The sequence below is a fragment of the Amborella trichopoda genome, chromosome 11 (assembly GCF_054954075.1).
Source record: "Amborella trichopoda isolate Santa Cruz 75 chromosome 11, AtrichopodaSantaCruz75HAP2 v2.0, whole genome shotgun sequence".
Lineage (NCBI taxonomy): Eukaryota > Viridiplantae > Streptophyta > Magnoliopsida > Amborellales > Amborellaceae > Amborella > Amborella trichopoda.
The window spans coordinates 48063440-48088331 of record NC_142346.1 but is presented as its reverse complement, the minus strand read 5'-3'; the positions used below and the strand labels follow the sequence as shown (position 1 = coordinate 48088331).

The 24892-nt window shown below is 34.9% G+C and overlaps 1 protein-coding gene across 21 annotated transcripts in view; it reads left to right on the top strand.

The window, feature by feature from the left end:
• CAND1 (cullin-associated and neddylation dissociated) overlaps positions 1-24892 on the top strand; it is a 33575-nt gene that overhangs the window by 2584 nt on the left and 6099 nt on the right. For 14 of the 21 annotated variants that reach the window (XR_016043821.1, XR_016043822.1, XM_011622711.3 and 11 more), the window contains 22 exons: positions 1448-1606; positions 2222-2391; positions 6968-7178; positions 9142-9307; positions 9552-9681; positions 11141-11255; positions 11686-11846; positions 11944-12067; positions 12653-12703; positions 13832-13914; positions 16763-16847; positions 16946-17047; positions 17212-17310; positions 19365-19475; positions 19665-19748; positions 19825-19965; positions 21468-21560; positions 21710-21831; positions 22061-22223; positions 22546-22785; positions 23901-24149; positions 24335-24520. Coding sequence is in view for 19 of the 21 variants with exons in the window: in XM_011622711.3 (XP_011621013.1) it covers positions 1571-1606; positions 2222-2391; positions 6968-7178; positions 9142-9307; positions 9552-9681; positions 11141-11255; positions 11686-11846; positions 11944-12067; positions 12653-12703; positions 13832-13914; positions 16763-16847; positions 16946-17047; positions 17212-17310; positions 19365-19475; positions 19665-19748; positions 19825-19965; positions 21468-21560; positions 21710-21831; positions 22061-22223; positions 22546-22785; positions 23901-24149; positions 24335-24520 (2922 nt within the window). In the remaining 2 variants the exon portion in view is untranslated. The other 7 variants (XM_020663300.2, XM_088851228.1, XM_020663301.2 and 4 more) reach the window with 3 other exon arrangements.

The window sequence follows — 24892 nt, the reverse complement described above, 5'->3', positions numbered from 1 at the left end:
AACTCGAAGCCACTTGATTCGGCCTTTATTTCTCATACTTGTGTTTGGCTTGCATCTTGTGGTCTAAACTGTTCATCAGATAAAAGTTGTTCTAGCTAAGTGTGTCTAATGATGGTATCAATTGACTTTTCATGTAGATTTGCAGTACTTGTTGATATCCCACAATAGGATACTAAAATGCATGCCATTAATTGACTTGATGGTGGGGAATAGAAACTCTAGAAGCCATGCATAACTTGCATTCCTTTAGTTGTGGGTCCCACCAATGCCCCGAGGATATATACGAGTTAATGATCGTACTATTTACATGTACCAGATGTGGTTTGACTTTTTTTTTTCTTTTTTCTTGGGGGTAAAGTAAGAATAATTTCCTGGGTGTTGGAGGCTTAGTCTTGGTACATCTAAATATCCAAAAAAATTATTGGTTTTGAAAGGCCAAAATGCTCGACATATCATGCTTCTAGGAGGTATAGTAGCAAGAATTAGCATGCGAGACTTGATTAGTGCTGAAGATATTTCACTTCAACTTCCAAAACATGGATTAGGCTGTGGAATCTGGATAATTTGGTTTTGTTTATGTGGATTGGCACGTACTTGTTGAGTTGCTATTTTGTGTTTGCTTTTCATGAATAGCCCATCTAGCAATGTGACCCTCATGTTTATGCCATAATAAGGGTCTAAGGGGGCAAGGCATTCACTGGGAGGGCTTCTTGAAGCTCAATTTTAATGGCAAATTCACTGGGAACCATGGTCTGTGTGTGGTTTTGATCAAGGACACGGTTAGCATGTGGGCCAAGCTCGCACATGTAGAAATGTGGGCCCCTTAATAAATTTGTTTTTAAAATAGAAGTCGATCCTAATATTTAGAGAATATATAACATTTAACATGGAGATGATTAATCTGTAAAAATAATGATTCTATTAAGAAAACATTGGACCGTTAGTTTCCATTGTTTTTAGATGGACCGCCTTTTTGTATCCGTCTTTAAGATGGATGCTTTGCACTTCTGGACCGCATATGTAGAAATGCGGTCCAGCCTACATGAAACAATTTTCCTTCGATTAACTTGACACAATTTTGATGACCTTTGTGGGTTTGTAGGTACTTGTCATTCTATTAAATCTGAGCGTGATATCCTCTTGACGGTCCTTAGGGTATTATTTTCTATTGAAGTGTTGAGGAGAGAGCTTCTGATGGGTCTTGAAGTGTTACTATTGTTTCTTCTCAAGATCCTTGATAGTGGGTGATGACTATTTATTTGTTCTGTCATATTGGATCACTTTCTAGTATTAAATGTCCTTCTCCTTCACTAACGTTTGGAATTCTCATCAATTATGGATCTCCTATCCAAGATATGACTGAGGTTATTATTATTGCAATCTTCTACGTGTGTCTTGATTGAATTCTTTCTTTATGACACATTGTGCTGGTGGTTCTTGATTCCAGGTTCTGAAGTTTTGATCGAATCAACTTGAGATTGATCTGGCTTCAGTATTATTTGTTGTCCAAGAGAAGTTCTTCTGACTTGATATATCCAGATTCTTGAGCTTCGGAGAAAGCTCCAAGAAAATGGCAAACTTAGCAATCAATGGCATTCTGGAGAAGGTAATATCTTTCAAATTATGCCGATTTACCTTTTTTCTACTATCAATTATCCATTTGGTGGATCTTCCCGTGTATCTACTGGGTCCTTTATGAGAATTGTGTGTGAACGTTTTATTGGTAGGATGGGTGAATGGTATCTTGGGAAAATAGATTGTGACTACCTGGAACACATGCATAGATGGTGCTGTTTGTCCAAAATCCTGAAATATCCGACTGTACTTGAGCCCTACAAAATTTGTAAACGACTCTTTTACCCCTAATGCACTGTACCAAACAAACAAGGTTAATATTAGTGAAATATTGTAATCAAATTCGTGGATATATTTTGCTCTTTTTCAACGGTGTGTCTGGTATCATCAATCTCTGGACTGGAGTAAGAAAACAGCCTTTGTTGAAAATCCGAGGGATGAGGTGCTACACTGTATTTCAAAATTTCTGAGCCACTGCACGATCTATGCAGGTGTTCCAGGAGCCATAGTGATTTTTTTCCTTTTTTTAGGTTTATGTGATGGAAGGATAGTTTGTTGATTATTTATTTTCATTAGAATTGATAGCTTATTTAGTGGAAGGTGCAGTCTACCAGTGCTTTGTGCTACATACTACTGTTATGTGCAGATGACTGGGAAGGACAAAGATTACAGATATATGGCAACATCAGATTTACTGAATGAATTAAGCAAGGATAGTTTTAAAGCTGATAGCGATCTGGAGATTAAGGTTTCAAATACTGTCTTGCAACAACTTGATGATGCTGCCGGTGATGTTTCTGGATTGGCTGTAAAATGGTTTGTTCTTCATAACTTTTTTCAGTGGATAATGCTTAAAATTTGTAGTTTAGAACATCGCAGTAACCTTTTGTCGGTTTATGCTGAGAGCTTCAGCTATAGCATTGCTGTTCTGTCTGATTTTTATTACTTTATTGCTATTAATATTTGTCATATCCATTTTGGATGTGGATTGCTTTAGATTAAGAGGATCGAGTGCATCTGTCTCATGTTCTCAACTTTGCGAAAGTATCCTGTAATCTGGTGGATGATGGAAAAACCACAATTAATTGGGTCATTGTCATTCCATTGAAATGACCTATGATGATGGAGGGAGAAAGAGTGAGACCCACTAATACAAGACATGACCTTAAGGGCATGTTTGTTTTTCTGAAATTTTTGAATTTTTTAACAGTTTTGCGTTTGACACACGGTTTCCATCTAAAAGTTCAGAAAGTAATTTTCCAACAAAGTTCACATTCATTTGTCAAAACATGAAAGATTAAGTTCCTACTGGGGGATAGGAACTTAATCTTTCATAACGTTTTTGTTGATCACTATTCATTATGCATAATATAAATACATAATTGTAATATTATAAATATGATAGAATATAATATAATATTACTATAACGTACTATTAAATAATATTTTAAATATTAAATAATATAATATAATATAATACTATATATTATATATTATATATATATTTTATTAATGTAATTTATATTTTATAGTATATATTGATTATATATTAAATGTAATATATAATATTAAGGAAGAGACTGCAAAACGCCTATGAGCGAAAAATGAACAGTAGTTTCGCCCATAGGCTTAGCACCGTCCGATTTTTTTGGACAGCGTGGATTAAAGACCGTCATGGACACAGCAAGTCCGTGACGGGATTTTTTTCACGCAAATTTGAAGCAAAAACTATGAGGGGACCGCAACGGCTCCCGTAGGTCCGTGGCGATTTTTGGCAAAACCATCACGGACATAGCATGTCCGTGATGGGGTGAAATACTGTAGCACTTCGCCTATAGGCGTTTTTTAGACTTTTCTATATAATATTTATTTATATTATATTATATATTATATATATTATATATTTACGATATTATATATAGTATATAAATATATTATATTATATCATATAAATATTTATATTAGTATTAACTATATTATATATAATGTTTATATTATTATATTATATATAATATATATTTTACTTTATAATATATGTTTATTATATTATATAATATTTATATTATTATATATAATTGATACTAATATTTATATTATTATATTATATATAATATATATTTTACTATATAATATATGTTTATTATATTATATATAATGTTTATATTATTATATTATATATAATATATAAATATAATATACATTTATTATATTAAATATATATTACATATAATATTTATATGGGTGCGGTTTGTATAGAGCCTAGGCTCTAAACAATCAAATTAGAGCCTACCTTCAAATAGTGTCAAGAAATGTGGTTTCATTATTGGAAATCTTTGTGATAGCCTTAAAATATATTTTTCATAATTATTTATAAAGTTTAAAGCTTCAAAAATAGTGTTGATCGACAAATCTATGAAAATTGACGGTAAAAAAATGCATTACAAAATACACTATTTCCAAAACTTGAAATCCATTTTTTTCTCATGTCCATGCATCTTGATGTCAAGACGATCAATTTGAGAGATATTTGGGCATTAAAACAACCTCTTCTAGTGAAGTTTTTGAGGTAGGCTCTAATTTGATTGTTTAGAGCCTCGGCTCTATATAAACTTTTCCCTATTTATATTATTATATTATATAATATATTAATATCTTATATTATATTATGATAAATATTATATTATATGTTATATATAATAAAAATATACATTAATAAGATATATAAAATATGTTGTATATATTATATTAGTGTTTTAAAAATCGGTGACCCGATCCGGAATCAGGTGATCCGGATCGGATATCGTCCATACCTATCTGGTTCCACAAAGAAACCGGATCCGGGCAAATGGAATGCTAGAAACTCGACAGCTCACCTGGTTCCACCTTTGTTATTTTGACTTTTGTCTCCTTCTGTTATAAAATTGGTATGCTGGGCCCATCTTGCCACCCTCGATTATCATTGATAACAACTTCCCTCAGCACATGCTACCACTCTTCCCTTCACGCGATACTTTGTTGGGTGAGACGAACTATTTTATATGCCATCTTCTTCCACATCCCTTTGATATGGGACAAATTTCATTGTCCTCACTCGCTTCTCCTCACTCGCTAGTGCTAATAAAGTGCATCTAATATAATACAATCCATCAAATACTATTATTCTATACCACTATTATATAGAATAGTGGGATCTAATAAAGTTCATGGATTATTTATCAATATTAGGCTCTTAACTAATTGTGATTAAAAGGGAAAAAACATAGTACTAGCTCATAGGATGTTAAAAAAGTACAAAATAATACTAATACTAGTTTATTGACAATTAAAAAAATTTACTAGTTAATGGAATATTTTAAGAGAAAAATAACATTAGCTCATGCCGCTTTAGAATCTATTTTCAAGTGGCTTTATCATTTATCCTACATTGCAAGTATGAATTTATTTATTTATTTTTTAATTTTATTATAATGTTATTACAAATTTATGTTTCTAAATTCTATATTTTTATCCACACTAATTATTTCACGCATTACATTTTTTTATTTGGGAGTGTTATACTCATGTTTTTTGAATCATTTTTATTTCAATGTTATAATTAATAATTATGCTAGTTATATTGATAATTATGCTAATTTTATTGATAACCAAATCTTACATTTTATTTATTTCAAATTAGATTTTGAAATTTAGATAATGTTATAAGAAAAATTTCAAATTTATTTTTATGAGTAATGATCCTATGCGACCCTCCCACACCCATTTGTGTAGGACCCCAAAGGATCACCATTAAATTTGGCACAGATCTCTAGAAAGGTTATCACATGGGTGTGAGACTTGACTTTTCTAGAGATCTGTGCCAAATTTAATGGTGATCCTTTGGGGTCCTACACTCATGGGTGTGGGAGGGTCTCATAGGATCATTACTCTATTTTTATTTGCATAAAAAAAATGATAATAAAATATAAACCAATAATTTCAATTTCATTGTATAATATTATAGTTAGTTAGGTTGTGATAATTTTGAACGAGAAATGTTTGGTGTGATACTAATTTCTCTTTATATAGAAAATTATTTTTTAATCTTATAATATAGAAGTATATTCTAATATTTTAAATTATTTTGATGCAATATTATAATACTATATTGGAATGAGCAATGATCCATTGCAACGGGTGTATAATAGTATAATGCAACGACACTTCTAGAAAACCATGTTTGTGGTATTTGTATGACCCCAAATTTTGCACACACACTCTCTTCATCTCAATAATCAATCCCCCTAAAAAAAAAGTTCAATTTGAACCCTAGATATGGTCAAAATGTGTCCCCTCCAAAAACGAATCTAGACCATACATTTTGTGAATTTCAAGATCTTAGCCTTTATAAACTCAAAATCATTTTTTCTTTTTTAACATTGTTCATCTAATGATATTAAAGCCATCCAAAAAAATTGGAAATGAAAAAATCCTTCTAAGGCCTAGATCTAAGTATCTCATCAAAAGGAACGGCCTATGTTAATTGGGCTAAAAAATTACTTTCTAGGTTGTGTTTTCAATTTTTTTTTTTTTTTTTTGTGATTGTTCATTAGACTGAAAAGAGTGTATATTTCAAAATTTGAATCAAACAAATGGCCATAAGATGGTTTTTTCAGGTTGTTGCATCATAGTACTATAAAACGGTTGCATGAAATCATTGCCCTATTAGAATTAATAATTATATAAGCATCCAGATGGGAAAACAACGTCTCAGTATTCACCTATTTTTACAAAGTAACGAAAATACATAATACACCACTCCTAATATCTTTTAGAAAATAAAAGAACACTATTTTTAGAGATTTTGACTTTTTGAAAAAAAATGGCCGATTCTGCAATCCGTTCCACCGATTCTCCTATCCGACATGGGTATGGGTGTGACGGATTCGAGTCATCGATCTGTTTTTTTAAAACTTGTATTATATTATGTTATATATTATATATTTATATTTATGTTGTTAATATATATATATATATATATATATAGATGTTATCAAACACAGTACCCAAAACTTTCTTAACATTACCCAGAACTTAATTAAACCTTCCACAACAAAACATTAAACTTTCTAGAAAATATCTTTCAGAAAAACAAATGTGCCCTAAAGGTGGTCCTACTTTCACACCATACTTGTTAATCTGGACCGTTTTGCCCCCATGGTTATGGTTTTCTTCATAACGTACTTTCTATATCAACCTTTTGTAGTCCACTAGGTTATTGTATACTTTTTAGATTGACTTTTGGTTGTTTTGTGGGTTAAAATTTTTAATCTTGTGGTCTGCTTGTTACTAACTTGATGCTTCAAGTTCTTCATTCGTTGTTGGATTATGGTTTACTTTTGATGTGCATTTGCAGTTTAGCACCATTGGTAAAGAAGGTCAGTCAGGACAGAGTTTTGGATATGACAGAGAAGTTATGTGATAGATTGCTGCATGGAAAAGATCAGCATCGTGACACTGCCAGTATAGCCTTGAAAACAATTGTTTCTGAGATTACCGCAACTGCTGTTGCTTTACGCATTCTTGAGTCTCTTACCCCACAATTAATTCAGGGCATCTCAAGCACTGTATGTATTTAAATGCACTTTGACTCTTTAGAGTGCCTACTTATAATACAAAAACCCTGTTTTTTATTTTATGTTGGGGAAATGGCAAAACAGTGATGGGATACCTGCATTTACTGTATATATGCCCAAAAATTTGAGCCAATGGTTCAATGCTTGGAACTGTCAATTGTTATGTATTTACCCCTGGTCCATGTTTAGAAAATTAAAATAATTATGAAATGGAAGCTACTGAATTTGTTTTTGGGGAAAATGATGGCTTTTATTCAACTATCGAAATAATTGATGTACAAGTATGGCTTGCCTTTACAAAATTCATTTTATGTACAGTAGAATGAAGAAGCTTCTATAAAGAAGCCCTTTAGTCACCGCATCTAGTCACCGACGATAATTGTTTGGATAGTCTATAGCAAAAGAATCAGATTCTTCATTGGTTTCTCTTGACAAGTATTTTAATAAGTTCCTAATTTTTGCCAATCTATCCCATATTTCCTTAAAAAAGTTGTTTAGGCACCAAGGACAAGGCCTCCCCTTTAGGGCCCCAGCATTTGCATTAGAATCACACTTAGTGATGATAGAACTCCGGCTTGGGTGCTGATTCATAAGACCAACAAGTGGCAACCATGATTTAGTTATTCCGGATTCACCAAGGTGCAAGGGAGCAGAGTATGCCAACAGAATCTTGCTAAATGATTCCTTACTATGCCTCCTGCACCTGCCAGACCTTCTTCCCTTGATAGCTGTCATTGAAGTTCAACTTTAATATACCTTCTTGGGTTGGAGTCCTTTACTCCATTTAGAAGGTTTCTCCTGTCTTGTTGTCTTCATATATACAATTTGGTTCCATTGATTTTGAATATCAAATGCAAAATATCACTCAATATTCTTCTTCGACACTTGGCCAAGATATTATAATGGCCCGTACTTTGTCTCTAATCATGTTCACCCGTGGACTTTTATCCTTTTTATCTTTTATTAATTATTATTCTTCTCTAGTGAATTTACCCATTAAAGTGGCAATACGTCAATACTCAGTCTCAGGGATTGAGATCTTTGTTTTTGCATAAATCTGGTGAGCCACTCCTTTAGCAGGACTTCAAAGGAAGGGGACAGAACCCAAGTGGGGTTAAACAATTCCAACAGAAAAGACCAAATCTCAATAACTATAGGGCAATGTAGCAACTGATGAGTTACTGTTTCTGCATTATCTACCCACATAAGACAAATTTGGACTGGGCAATACCCCTTGTTATCGGATGATCGACTGGCATATAACACGAATTTGGAATGGGCATTCCTCTTGTTATCAGATGATCGACTGGGGTTTCTCTAAGGCTACTGACCATGCAAATGTGCGGTTCTTCAGCAATTGTTTATCAATTTTTTACGTTAATTAACTTCTTCAGCTCTGAGGATTTTTTCTTTTTTTTGAGAATGTTAACATTTAATTTTTTGATTTTTTTGTGTACTGAAAGTATTGTATGTGTCCTAAGAGAGCTCTGAAGATTTTTTCTTAGGTCACCGACCCTGCAAAGGCATGGTTCTTCAGCAATTGTTTATCAACTTTTTAAGTTAATTGTTTTTTTCAGCTATCAAGATTATTTCTTTTTCTTTTTTTTTAATTATAATTTTTACCCAGTAGTCCTGGAATTGAAACACCATAGCATTGGCAAAATAGTTATAGCGAAAAATTTCTGCGGATCAAGTAGCTGTCTGTGTTTTTGGTTTTCTTGGATAACTCTCTGATAAATGCTGGTTTCCCAGACACTGTTTAGTCATTTTCCCTTTTCATGTACTCTCCTTCCCTCCCTCGACCCCTTTCTCTCTTTCTCTCTCTCTCTCTCTCTCTCTCTCTCTCTCCCTCCCTCCTTGGATATGACATGCCTTACTTTTTGACAGAGGGCTCCAAATATCTTGGCTCCTGTGTGATGTAACATGCGTTTCTTTTATCTCTTCCTGTGCCCAGGGCTTGAGCACAGAAATAAAGTGCGAGTGTCTTGACATCCTGTGTGATGTTCTCCATAGATTTGGCAATCTGATGACACATGATCATCTATTACTGCTTAGGTCCCTGTTGTCACAGCTGAGTTCCAACCAAGCCAGTGTCAGAAAGAAATCCATTTCTTGTATTGGTATTTGATTCAGCCCTTCAGAGCATGTATACTATTACCCAATGGACTATGGAAAAGGCATAGTCCTCTGGGTCATCACCATTTGATTAATTAATGGACAGCGATGGAGAGGCAGTGGGACCACCCCTGGAGTTGTGCACTGTCCCTTTGGTTCCCAGTCTCTCCATCACTCTCTCTGCATTTCATTGGTCTATCAATATTAATTGTGTGACCATAGATATTAAACTTGCTCAATATCTTGTAGCCTCGCTGTCTTCAAGTTTATCAGACGATCTATTGGCAGCAGCAACTGTTGAAGTTGTTCAATTACTGAAAAAGAAGGGCACCAAACCAGAGTTAACACGCACAAACATCCAGATGATTGGAGCTTTTAGGTATGTTGGAATATGTTACTCTTTTTTTTTATATTTAAACTTGATATTAATGAGAGTGAGATGACTGCCTTATCAGTGTACTTAATAAAAAGAGCTCATTGGGTGCTTATAATTTTCTTCATTAAATTATCTCCCTGTACTATATGGCAGGGTTTATTTCAGCCTCCGTATTTTGATTTGTCAATCATTCTTGTTTCCTTCACAATGATATACTCCTAATGACTTTTTGTTCTTGTTACTAGCCTTCTTTATTAGCTATGCAGGAAACTTTCACCTTCTGGAACTGTTCTATAGAATTTTTGCTAAAAAAATAACAGTTATGTAGAATCACTCTAAAAAGAGGAAAGATTTAAACTGTTCCTTGGAGTCATCATGTACCTGCTTTTTGTTTGATCCTGTATATTCTTGTTTTACCTCTCCTACTCTTGAGCAATAAAAGTCACTGCAACTTGATGTTTAGCTGTACCTGTGCCTATAGCCATCTGATCTATAGGTTAAAGAGTGATGGAAGAGAGTGGGTCCATCGAAATATGCCATTAACTTGACTGTATATCCCAATGTCCCACTATCACCATCCAGCTGATTGATTGGATGGTAACGATGCCTATGACCATGCTGCTACTGTGATCATATGGATCATACCATACATGCTTCCTTAATAACCTAGAGCACCTGGCTGCAAATTGAGAGGCAAAGACCAAAAACACCATCTACCAAACTTAACAGTTTTTTTTTTTTTAAAGGAGAATAATGTAAAAATCTAAAGATATTTTTCAGTTGAAAGGCGGGGGGGGGGGGGGGGGGGGGGGCAGGACCAAATGTTAAAATGTAATCGACAGTATCCCCAATAAATTCTTAAGGTGCAAGCTGATGCATGCATTATCTTTCCAAGGACTAAAAAAACATGTATATGATGTGTGTGAAGCATTATCTCATCCAGGACAATTCCTCTGCTCAATCGGCAAAGGTGGACATGAGTAAAGGAATGATCCACCTCACTGTTTGATATTGATCATAGACAGCAGAAAAATGAAAAAAATGTAATAATACTATATAAGCCATATACAAGGCCTGTAATGATACTATATAAGCCTCATACAAGGCCTGTAATGATACTATATAAGCCATATACAAGGCCTGTAATGATACTATATAAGCCATATACAAGGCCTGTATAGTATAATTTTCCAAATTATTTGACAATTCACTTTTACGTATATTTTTAAAATATCTAACATGGTTACAATACCCCTTTTGAAGTATCCGTGCATCACAGTTGGATGATGATGACCTTTAGGACCATGCCCCTTACCGTTATCTCATGGCCGTACTATGGTCTTATAGACCATTCCATTATTTCCTTTGTTAGTCTGTTTATTTTAGTTGAGCTTTATGTGAGGTCATGTTCATATTTATTATGTTGATTTTGGGTATAACTTATAATACTTTGCTCATACAGCCGGGCTGTTGGATACCGCTTTGGACCACATCTTAGTGAGACAGTCCCAATGCTGATCAGTTACTGTGTGAATGCGTCAGAAGTCGATGAAGAGCTCCGTGAGTACAGTTTGCAGGTATAAATATGCTTTCGAACATTTTGTAACCTTTTAGGGTTCCTCCTTTGCTTATGTGGCCCGTAATATATATCAGGACAGTACGTGGAACGCATGGAAAGATCATGCAGGTGGCCCCAAAAACTTGAAATACCATGACAGCATTTGAACAATCAATTCTTCAAATGACCAATTTACCCTTAGGTTAAAGGATGCTGGGCATGTGCCTGATATACAAGACTAGGTCGAATAATCTTTTTTTTTTGAAACTTAAGTGGCATCCAAGTATTATCTTTATATGTAAGTTTCTTGCCACCTGCCTGATGTATGCAGGTGTTACAAGTACTATCCTGATATTTACCCTTCTTTTCTTGATAGGCATGCCCTTCCTCCTCTTCCTCCCCTCCCTCCTTCCCCCTCTCTCTCACTCCATGCTGTGACCCTTTTACAGGCACTGGAAAGTTTCTTGCTCAGATGCCCCAGGGACATATCAGTGTACTGCAATGAAATTTTAGATTTAACTCTTGAATATTTAAGCTATGACCCGAACTTCACAGACAATATGGAAGAAGACACTGATAATGAAAATCTCGAGGATGAGGAGGAGGATGAGTGAGTAGCTTGTGAATTTCAACAGGAAGTTCACAAATTTCATTTTGTTTGATAGATCTAACTTGTGTATTCGGGTTTCTGAATTTTTGGATTTTAGAGAGAGTGCCAATGAGTATAGCGATGATGAAGATATCAGTTGGAAAGTCAGGAGAGCAGCCGCAAAGTGTCTGTCTGCTGTAATTGTTTCTCGTCCAGAGATGCTTTCAATACTCTACAAGGAGGCATGTATCAGTTTGTGGAATTTCTAATTTGTAGAACTTGTGTAACAATCTTGTAAATTGATATTTAATGCCAATAATGTGCTTCGCTAGGTTGCCAAGTACTTGATTTTTTAATGCACCCAAACTCATGCTAAATACCATAGACTGTACTGGCACCATGCACTGCTTCTCCAATATGCTGCATGGCTTTCTCTCCCCGTATCCCCTTTTTCTCTGGCATTCTCTCGCTCTCACTCTTTCTATTTTGGTCTTTTGGTTGAGACATTTCCGTCTTTGATGGTTTGTTATGGAGTGGGATGGAATTCCGATTTGTGACACTTGGGTACATTTCATAAATTGGTACTAATAATGTGCTTTTTTGGTTAAATGCCAATTACTTCGTTTTGAATGCAAAAAAGGTCATGCTCAATGGCATAAATAGAATGCATCGCATACAAATCATTCAAAGATGCTGCATGGTCTTCTCTCTCTCTATCTTACTCTTTCGCTTTCTCAATTTCTTGTTTGAGGGTACAGATTCCCATCATCATTGGTTTGTTATACAGTTTGCATGAAAACTGGTCTTATTCCTTTCTTCTTGTGCAGGCATGCCCTAAATTGATAGAAAGGTTCAAGGAGAGGGAAGAAAATGTTAAGGTGGACTTAATTCACACACACGCACACGCACACGCACACACATACACATATATAGCAAAAGGTTAAAATAAGGCCTAGACCATATGGAAAAAAGTAAAGCCCTGTCTTGAATCTCACCAAAAGTTGTAGTTCTCGTGTTGGGAAGCCTTCAAATCGATCATCTAGACCTTGACTATAACGAATGTGAAAAAAAAAGGATTTCAAGCCCTAAAAGTAGTGTATATTGTAACACATTATTTATATTGTTTCAAGTGTTCACGGATCCGCAATATATGTATTATTTTTTGTGCTACAAATTCTATAGTTAGTGACGGAAATAGATTATATATCCATCATAGGGGTTTACCATGCCCGAAGTGTTTTCCGGATGAGGTTTCGAGGGGAGGCTTTACTTTTTCTCATTAGGCTGAAGCGTTATATAAACTGCATATATATATATATATATATATATATATATATATATATATATATATATATATATATATATATATATATATATATATATGAGTAATGATACTATGAGACCCTCCCACACCCATGTGAGTAGGACCTCAAAGGATCACTATTAAATTTTGACACAGATCTCTAGAAACCCATTCATCCAAGTCCCACACCCATGTCATAACTTTTCTAGAGATCTGTGTCAAAATTTAATGGTGATCCTTTGGGGTCCTATTCACATGGGTGTGGGAGGGTCTCATTGCGTCATTTCTCTCTCTTTCTCTCTCTCTCTCTCTCTCTCTCTCTCTCTATATATATATATATATATATATATATATATATATATATATATATATAGGGATTGTTATACGATGAGACCATTTATCTTTGTTACATGGAGGTTACAATTGTTATTAGCCACTAGATGTCAAATTGAATGGCTTGGGATATGTCACAAAATTCGAGAAGTTTTTTTTTTAAACTTTGAGTTTAGTCAATGACACACTCACAACTATTTCATTTAAAATCTAATGGACAATAGTGATTGTGATCTCCTTGTATTGAAAGTAAATGGTCTCTTTGTATACTTTTCTATACATAGAAATATTTATATACACACAAGCATGCATGTATATCTATAGAGTTTTGGTCTTTTCTCTCAAATTTTTGGGCTATGTTGTGCGGCAGATGGATGTCTTCAATGCATTTATTGAGCTACTACGCCAAACAGGGAATGTTACAAAGGGACAGGTTGACATACAAGAGTACAGGCAAGTGCACTCCACCTTTTATTCCAGTTCTAAATATGTAAATATCTTTTATTTTCGGTGTTTATTTGTTATAGGAATACTTTTCTAGAACATATTGAGAAAAGTTGTTACTATCACCAGAGTTCAGTGAATACAGAGAAGCTTGCTTGTGGGACTTAAATATCAAAAGCTTGACCTTGGAAATTACATCTGAGTATCTTATTGGTGGATCCTGTATGTTTCCCTGGGGCAACATGTAATAAGAATAAGTCTACAGGTTAATTGAAGGGGAAAGTTTCCTATAATCTACTGAATCACAGGAAAATCATAGACGATTGGTATCAGCACGAACGGGTGGCTGGCGTGGAGAGTGTGGAACCCACGGGATGTAACCCAATTGTGGTTGCCACTCTCGCCATCGCCATCCATTATTTCAATGGACGCTGATGGCTCATGGAAAATGTGTTTTTTCCATACCCATTGGGTAATAATAGTATATTTCTCTGGTTTGGTTACCCGTTTGAATACTTTGAACCAAGTACTTCAGTTCCATTTACTAAATATCAATAGTTTTCAAAACATGGACTTATTATTGGACTTGCCGGGTCCACTCACTGATTCGCATGTTGGTTTGGTGAGTTTCTACAGGGCCTGGAAAAGGCCCAGAGAATATAAAAAAGGAGAAGTCCAAAAAATTGAAAAATAGGGAAACTTGAGCATGCTTAGATTTCATCAGAATCCCTAGATCTAGTGAACTAGAATATCTTTAGGGGAAAGGTAGTTACGTTTGAAAAGTTTTGAAACATCTAATTTATGATACACATAAAAAATTTCTTGTGATGTTTGCTTGTCCATCATGATCGTACAATCAGATCAATCGATTTTATTTGATGTAATCACAATGTTCAGATCTTTCTTTCTCTTTACAAACTAGGAACCTTTTCTTACAAATTAGTTCCTAATCACCTAAGGATTCCTTGAATATCTATCTCTTTCTTAACAGTAGGAATCTCACTGTATAATAAGATTTCATTGCATTACGAATTTCATTTTTTGCATTTCCTTAAATTTTAGTTTCTATTAAAAAATGAGATTTATAATTCTTTAAGTTTAATTAAGAATCTCTATTTCTTTACTTTTTTGTCCTATTTAAACTAAGATAAATAATTCATCCTTATACAGTAGAGTCCTAATAAATGAGGTTTTGTTTGTATTTATAGGATTATTATTTTATTTTCTGATGGGGTTAAGTATTATGCCACTTTTTGAAATTTTTTAATCAGGCTTTTTATTGTTTTGAGAAAATTATTTGTGAATTTAAAATAAGATATAATAAAAAATAATATACAATCCGTGGCTGGGGCCTTTGGTTATGCGACTACACTTGTGTGTTGTACAGGTTTGGACTAGTATTTTGCTAAATTTTTATAACATTTTGAAATTTTTCTTATTGATTTTTCTAGTCAAAATAAACACGAGGTCTATCTAGATCCAAGAGTATTCATCGAAAGATATATTAAAAGATATATACCTGATATCTGTGAATCAAAAAGGATGTTTGATCTTGAAATTTTTTATCTTCAGTCACATGTACACCTAAAAATGCTCTTCAAATCCTCATCCCAAACTGTGGAGATGACCAGATTTAGGATGGCCTTATTTGGGGATTCACCAAACTCTTTTTTAGAATGAAATAGAAAATCCTAACCCAAAAATCTAAATCTATAAGTTTTGTGATTGATTCAGCTGAAACTGTTGTAATTGCTAATATGGTGAAAATAGACCAAAAAAGTCATATGCCCTCTAAATAAGAAATCGCTTACAATAGGCATCTTATCTTTTAGTGTCAGAACAATATGTTTACTAAAAAGACAGGTGCAGACTCCGTGAGTCCACAAAGACTCATGAGTCCCAATTTTGTGCAGTAGAAACTCGAGTCTACTAAAGACTTGGCTCGAGTCTTTTAGGAAGTGGTTTTTTCCCCTTTTTGTTGTTCTACATACATAATTGGGACATGCTCGAGGTGAGTGGGCTCGTGAAAGTTGTGAGCAATTCTTTGAGTTTTTAAACAAGTATTACCTGGAATTTGGTGTTGGTTCATGGCTGGAAGTGGGGAGCACTTCATGGTAGTATTTGAAAATTTGAATACTGCAATTGTTTCTTCATGCTTTCTTCCAATATGTGTTTCATGCCTCCTAAGGATGGAAATTACAAATTAAGTTTATTTATAATGTAACAAGCTTCTTTCCGAGTTTTTATTGACAGTGTATTAAGATTCCCAATATGTGGATGTATCAGGATTATTGCATGTGTTTGATCTCTGTTTGAGCGGCATTATGAACTTGTTTAAGTGATCTGCCAAAGACCCGCAAACAGTGCCAAGGACATGCTGGTCCACAAAAACCTAGAAACCAAAGCGGCTGCCTGGAATAATTATGTAGTAACAAACCAGTAAATCTTCTCTGTTATGATGAACTTGCCTATTGTCTGGTGTGTTAGTAAATACTTCTAAGTTGTAAAGAAAGTGATAGTCTAAATAGGTGTGTAGCCTAAACAGAAAGATAACTTAAGAAAAAAAATCTATAAAGATTGCTCAGATTTTTAGTTTTATTTGAGTTTCATTTTCTGGGGCCTCGGACACTTACCTGGGGTAAATTAGTTAGAAAAGGGAATTTTTGCAGTTCCAGATGTTAGACTGTTAATTTGGTTTCCTGGAGCATGGCTATGTTAGATGGTGGCTATGTTAGATGGTGTGCCGGCCACCATCTGCTCATTTGGTTTTTGAATTGTCTTGGCTTACTATTTTTAAACTCTATTTGTGGAAAATTGAGTTTGGCGTTGAATTTATGTAAGTTCTGGTGGTTGGCAGTCCTTTGTGGATGTTGAAGCAAGAAGTGCAAAAAATAGTGAGATCCATAAACAAGCAATTGAGGGAGAAATCCATAAAAACAAAGGTAATTATAGACATTTATTTAGTTTTTGAAAGAATAAGGAGTGTACGGTTCATTGAGGAGCAAGTTGACGGGCTATTTCTAACATCCTTCCTTTGCAGGTTGGCGCATTCTCAGTCTTGAGAGAACTTGTGGTTGTGTTGCCAGACTGCTTAGCCGATCATATTGGATCTCTTGTGCCCGGAATTGAAAAAGCACTAAGTGTAAGTAATATCTTTTTAGTTACTTTGAAAAGAAGAAATTTCTTTTAGGTTGGAAACTTAATAAATGTTTGATGATTTATTTAATATATGTCCTTGTTATTCTTTTCATGTGCGGTGGCGTCTTACTTTGCTCGTTTTATTCACTTTTCCCTCTTCATTTGTAGGACAAGTCTTCTACATCGAATCTGAAGATTGAGGCCCTCATTTTTACCAGATTAGTGATGGCTTCACATTTGCCATCTGTTTTCCACCCATACATCAAGGTAATTGAGAAGTTTATTTTTCAAATAAATGTTGATTTTATTTTTCTTTCAATAGGTATATATGCATTAAATTGATAAAAAGAATTAACATTATTAAACAGTTGCCTATGGTGATAATCATTCCTATGACCCAATTTATTGATAACGACCCTCATATATGCTGCTTGCTCAACAATCTCTTCTTTAAGTGAAAAATTATTGAGCTGTTAAAAATTCACAAGCAAAGGAAGAGGAACCAAATACAAGCCAAGAAAAAGAGGAAAAAATGGAAGGTAATCCAGGAATTTCAATGTAATATCCCGATGACGTAGCTCTCCATGATTCGATAATTTGTGGAGATTGCTCAACTACCTAGTGAGCCCGTATAATTTTCTAAGATTGCTCAATTCCATCCTTTGTAAAGACCGGCAGTCCAACTGGAGAACAGGTGGCAAAAACCTTGTCCGTCAAATGGAAGTCCCAAACCGGGATTTACACAAACCCGGTCAAAACTGGCATTTGACCGGTCGAATTGGTTTGATCACTGGATGTGCCGGTTCTTTTACACTAGCCAGTTTTGGGAAAAAGTTGAACGTAAGTCCATTATTTTTCAAATTTCTTGCTAAATTTTTATAGGAATCAATTTTTTATTTCCATGTTTTTCTTTTTGATTGCATGGGAGCTTTTTATTCCCAAACATTGTATCAAAAAATTATGATTAAAAGGAAACCATATCTTGCTTTCCTTTTTCGAAAAAGATCAAATTTGTTAAAAATATTTCCTTTTTTTAATCATTTTTTTTATATTTTTCATTTTGAAAATTTTAGTAAGTTCTATTCCTTTTGTCATGACTATTTATTAGATCTCGCTTTCTTGGGAACACAATTTATTTCAAACATAACATCTTTGTGTAATTGTTTATTGAGAATGGAGTAAAGTTCATTCCTTTTCTGTCAATTTTTAAAAACGTGGCCAATACTCGGCTAATTTTGGAAAGCTGTACAAAAGAATATTTTATGAGAGTTTATCTAAAATGAATAAAATTTTCATAACTCTGGAAACACCAAACTTTTTTACTGACATTTCCTTGGTTTTACCTAATGGACTTCTAATTTCCAACTTATAAAAAAAAAAAAAAAACTGGACTTCTAATTTCCATTGATTTCTTCATAATTTAGTAATTTTCTGATTTTTTATATTGAAAAAATGGTGTGACCAGTCTGCTCTCTGGTTGGACCAGTTTTGACTAGACCCACCCCTTTGCTGTTTCGAGCACTGGTCTGAGACTGATAAGACTGCTCTGAAGACATCTAAGCTGTGCTTTTTTTTCTAGCTCTTGTTGGATTGTGGAACCAACACAAACGTTTTTCTATAAGTTTTCTTCACCGAAGAGTCAAAAGTGTGAATGCATCACTTGCATTGAAGGCATGTCTAACATAATGGTTGCAAGAATATTTTAAAATAGCAGGAGTCCTCAAAACAATGAAAAAGAGTCATCTGTGTCTAGCATGGGTGGTCTTGTCCTGAAGGTTCTTGTTTTACTTTTTCCTCAGTATCCATTATTCACTTAGTTCCTAGATTCTCTAGATATACTAAGTTGCTCACAATGATTTCAAAAACTAGTTCCTATAGTCTCTAGATATGCTCACAATAATTTCAAATATCCCTCGAATTTAGTGCTAGTCGTTTTGAATATTGTGCCATGCGCCATGCATCCCTTGAGAAACTATAGGGTGTTATACCTGTAGAAGGAAAAAAGGATTGGGATCTTGGATCCTATTAGGGAAATCTGTTATAGCATTGGTTTTTATTTTGCGGTGAGTCTGGTATGGAATAGGTAGGGTGAGTTTTGTATTATGTTTTGAGTCAGCCAGGTGTCATCTGACCTAGTCTAATGCCCAGTTCTACTATTCAATGACTCCAATATTGATGTGCATGTGAAAATGCAGAAATAACACACGCACGCACATATTACACATGCATACTGGGAGGGAAGGAAGGGAGGTCGTCTTGTTAGTGGTTAGAGAGATCGTACTTTACAGTCTCATAACTGGCAGCAATGTAATACTTTGCAGGCTCTCTCAGGTCCTATATTATCTGCTGTAAGTGAACGCTACTACAAGGTCACGGCTGAGGCATTAAGGGTCTGTGGAGAGCTTGTTCGTGTCATCCGCCCAAATATTGAGGTGATGGTCAACTTTTTTTTTTTTTCCACCCAGAAAAGACCTGCTTGAAGCATGTATGATTAATTACTTGATCCATATGCTGGACTCTTTGCCACCATTTTTTATGAATTTGTATCTAAAAGTTTGTATATATTTTACAATTAATAGATTTTCTTATAGGTAGTAATGATTGCTCTTTGTGTGAAATAGGAAACTGTCTTTGATTTCCGACCTTATGTTCGCTCCATATATACTGCTATCTTGTTGCGTCTGGCAAACCAAGATCAAGATCAGGTTCGTTACAAGCGCGTGGTAAGTATTTTATTCTTCTTTTATTCTTTTTGAGTTTCTCATGGAAGTACTTGTCCAGGAAGTCAAGGAGTGTGCAATTTCTTGCATGGGTCTCGTCATTTCAACATTTGGCGATGACCTCCAAATGGAGTTACCTACATGCCTTCCTGTCCTTGTTGATCGTATGGGAAACGAGATAACACGACTCACAGCCGTCAAGGTAAATACCGAATGCATATATTTGTGCTGTCTACTGACTTCGTGAGTTTCTTGTTTGCATTGCTTTCTTTCTTTGTTTGTAGTACTTTTTCTGAGTTATCTTGTTCAGAGTATGCACAAATATAGGTGCCATTTTATAATTATACTCTATTCACACTTTGAAAAAAGGAGTAAATGAAGCAAAGGCAAAACTACAAGTGGACTGTAGTATGCCTAAAAACCCCCCTATTTCCTTTAAACCGAAATTAGATGACTGGTCATTTAGAGTTAGCATCTTTTGGAATGGAAAGTAATCCAATGCGTGTGCTGGTTGATTCGTGTTCATTTATGTTTTGGAGAGTAGGACCCACTGTTGGGGTCAGAAGCAGATAGCTACTATTCTGATTGTGATTTGGCCTTTATTCATGCGTGCCACCATGTTTATGGGTTCTGCATGTTGCTGCATTTTCCTATTAGCGTAGATGATCTTGTTGTGGGATACCTTTCTTTTTGACTACTTGTGTGCAATTTTGCATGTGTATGTGAGCCATATTAGAGAAGATGGATTGCTTTTGGATGTGGATTTATTTTTGACTTGTGGTTTACATTTTTCGGCTTTTAACTCATGAAGATTTGTTTCTGATTGGAAATTTCATTAGCTGATGTTCTATTTATTGCTGGATTACTGGCCACCGGAGGATCCGCTATTGGTTTCATGTCAATGATGAGATTCGACTTTATTTGGTTCCTTCCATAGCATGGTTAATCTCCTGTTACCAGATAGTTGGGAGGATCCCCCATTTAGAATAATACATATGGTTAGAAGGCACATATTTTCTGGTTATTCACTGTGGGTTGCATCACTAAGAGCTCGAGGATGATTCTGATAATCCCAGCTCATTATGTGACCCTCTGAGGTCCGGGAAAAGATCTCATCATGGAGTGTGGGAGCAACTTTTGCTGCATATACATATTGCTTAGCGAAAAACTGGTTACATCACTTATTCATGTGGTTTACATGAAGGATGGCTGTTGTGGTTCATTATATGATTTATGAACCTCAGTATTGGTTAGTGCACAGAAGTACGGATCTAGTTTCTCATATGTTGTATTTAATATTTATATATCTCTTGGTGTCTTTTGTGGAGGGTACTTGATGCATGTTCATTTCCCACAACTTAGGTTACTGTTGGAAAATATTAAATCAAATACATGCTACTGCATCTGTCTGCATTCACTGATTATCTTGATGTCATGGAGCTGAATCCCATGACAGCTCTTCGTTTGAATTTTTTACATTTAAGTGAAACCTGGGGTTTTTTTGAATTACACAACTCCTAGTTACTTAAATATGTTCCATTGCATTGATGCATATTTTTTTTCCCCAATTTTCTCTTTATCGTCGCTACCTTGGATGCAGGGGAATTTGTATTATCATGGTAATTTATGCACGGTGTGCTTGCCAACTGATTATTAGAGATATCCTAGCTTATGAATGTACTCTTACGTTTTTTTGAATGCCAGGCCTTTGCCGTAATTGCCAGCTCACCACTTAAGATAGATTTATCGTGTGTTTTGGACCATGTATTAGCAGAGTTAACGGCTTTCTTGCGAAAGGTAATACATGCTGTCCATGTTTTGGAGAGGGACTTTTTCTCGTGAACAAAAAAAATTGGTTTTGCTATTTGATCTTGTATATCTTTTGGGATTTTATGGCTATTAAAGATCTGTAATGTAATGGTCGTATTTTGTTTCTTATTACATAGGCCAACCGAGCTTTGAGACAGGCATCTTTGGGGACCCTGAATTCTCTAGTAGTTGCTTATGGTGACAGAATCAGCACCTCCACCTATGAATCTATCATTGTGGAACTTTCAGCACTGATAAGGTATTGTATTGTACTCTTAAGCCGCGGTTTTAAATATCAAATTCTGACCAAGACTCAGTCTGAGCCAACATGTCTAAAATTTGAATGTGCTAGGTCACTGAGTCAACCTGAATTGAGTTTTGAAACACTGCTCTTAGGGTTCTAGTGAACATGCATTTCTTGATATGCCCAATTTTTGTTGGAAATGCACTGGGGAGCCTGCTCTTAAATTCTATATTCTATGTTGCAGTGATTCTGACTTACATATGACGGCCTCCGCTTTGGAGCTTTGCTGCACAATGATGGCTGATAGAAAGTTCAATAAAGATGTTGGTTTGTCAGTGAGGCAGATAGTTCTTCCTCAAGCACTTGTTTTGGTGAGAAGCTCTTTGTTGCAGGGGCAAGCTCTTCAGGTAGTTTTCCTGTGACTTTTGTATTTTGGGAAATTATACTAGAGCAATGGGCTATGAGAAAACCATAATTCATTGGATCATCCCATAACATCAGAGTTATGTCTTATTCTTGTGAGCCCAATTCTTCTATCATCACCATCCATCATTTCAATCGATGGTGATGGCCAATGAGCATTACCATCCATCATATCAGTTGATGGTGATGACCAAATGAACTATGGTTTTCATAGGCCATGGGATTTATAGCATAATTTGTGTTTTTGTATCGTTATACTATTGAAGGAAACATAATTGTCTAATACCTCCTTGGTTTGAATAACAGGCATTGCAATCTTTCTTTGCTGCGTTGGTTCATTCTGCAAACACTAGCTTTGATGTCTTGTTGGATTCTCTCCTTTTTAGTGCCAAGCCATCTCCTCAGTCTGGTGGCCTAGCCAAACAGGCTTTATATTCAATTGCTCAGTGTGTTGCTGTCCTGTGCCTTGCTGCTGGTGATAATAAATGTGCTTCTACCGTGGAAATGCTTACAAGCATTTTGAAAGATGATAACAATACCAATTCTGTGAGTTTTCCTTCTGCATCCTGCAAGTGTAATTTTTGTGGTGGGGAATGTATTGTGAAGTTCGTCATTAATATACTGAGAAGTTCTTGGTTAATTTTATATGTTTTGTTAATTTTTACTGTATATATGTGACGTACACATATACACAGATATGTACTAGTTCAGAGTCTGCGAGATGCACACTTACAACTGCATTGGCACAACCAATCAAATTATGTATTATTTTCAAAGCCTCTCATATTAATTTGACACATTAATTTTCACACATGTAAAGTTTGTCATATTAAATCCATAAAAAGTGGAAGGTTCCATATTATTACTTAGACATAAAAAAAGGGGATTCATATAATTTGAGAATTTATCAATGCAAAGAAACTTATTTTTCCAGGATTCTACTGTATAAGGTTAGTTTTTTTATTGTAAAAAAAAACTAATTAATGGAAATTTTTAGTAATAAACAAAAGAATTTAGAGAGTAGATTTTTTATTTTTCTTAAAAATCATTAATATTCAAAATAAAAAATTTATCTCAAACCCATATCTGTATGGAAGGCTTAATATAAGGAGAGATTTCAACTTTTTTAGGAGAGAGAAAGATATACAAGGATATCTTTTTCATCATGATTCTAATTTGTGAGGTGTGTTTCCAGATTTGCAAGGATAGCAAAAGATCTGACGGTGGTTATTAAATAATTGAAAATCAAGGACCCTTATTATGTGATGATGGCACATGCACATCCTTAGAAATTTGGTGATAGTAGATGTTTGGATGTCCCTTTCCATCTTGTACACATGTAAATGTATGATGTACTTCCCACAAGGTGTTCACGAGGATAGGTATTATTCATGAGTACATGGTTGTCTCTAGGTTGCTATTTCCATATGCGGTTATGATCCATGTCTAGTTAAAGATGGTCTTTGCATGCACCAAAAACTTGATTTAGATCATTCATAAATGCGATGAAGAGGGCAGGAGCTTAAATATTTTTTGCTTCAAAGTTAAATACTGATTCTGTTTTATCTTTTTTTATTAGATTGAATTGGATCACTAAGCTTTGGTCTATCTTCTGTGTATATTTAATTTTTTTAAATTACTGGATTTAATTTTCTCTTCAGGCTAAACAGCACCTTGCTTTGCTATGTTTGGGAGAAATTGGCAGAAGGAAGGATCTTAGTTCACATCGAAATATAGAGAATATCGTAATTGAATCCTTTCAGTCGCCATTTGAAGAGATTAAGTCTGCGGCCTCTTATGCTTTAGGAAATATAGCTGTTGGGAATCTATCCAAGTATCTACCATTTATATTGGATCAAATTGATAACCAACAGAAGAAACAATACCTTTTGCTTCATTCGTTGAAGGAGGTTGGTAGTTTTTGCTCTTGCACATGAAAAGTCAGTTAATATTCGTCTAGTATTTCTACCTAATTCTTCTGCCTGGTCATGCAATTGAAGCTTTGTGAAACCCTCAATCAAGTCACTTATCCAAAAATAAGGGGGGGAAAAAAGAAAAAGAAATCCAATCCGTGATCGACTCTCTCTATTTTCAGGTTATAGCCAGGCAATCTATGGATAAGGCTGGCCAAGTGGAATTGCAGGATCAAAATGTTGAAAAGATACTTAGATTGCTCTTCAACCACTGTGAAAGTGAGGAAGAAGGAGTTCGCAATGTTGTTGCCGAATGTCTAGGCAAAATTGCACTTATTGAACCGAAAAAACTTGTTCCTGCTCTCCAGGTATTTTTTTCTTTCCCAAGTGATCCAGAAGCGATCAACAGTTATATGATATGTAGATGTCCGGTAGATTTTTCGAAGCATTATGTGATAATGTTTTTCAACTTGTAAGAGTATCTTGTAATTCAATGGACAATGGGAAACATAGGCCAAGGGAGAAGATAAAAAAGGTTGGGGGGAGGGAGGGAGCGAGGGTGGGCAAAGACTGATCCAATGGTTTCTAGTCATTTCATTACACAAAGACTGATCCAATGGTTTCTAGTGTACTGTTTCCACAAATCTGTGGAAACCCGTGGTTCTAGATTTTCTTGTTTAAGTTTGGTATCTCCTTTTAGTATTGCCATTCAATTTGCAGTGTTTGTCAGATATTTGCAC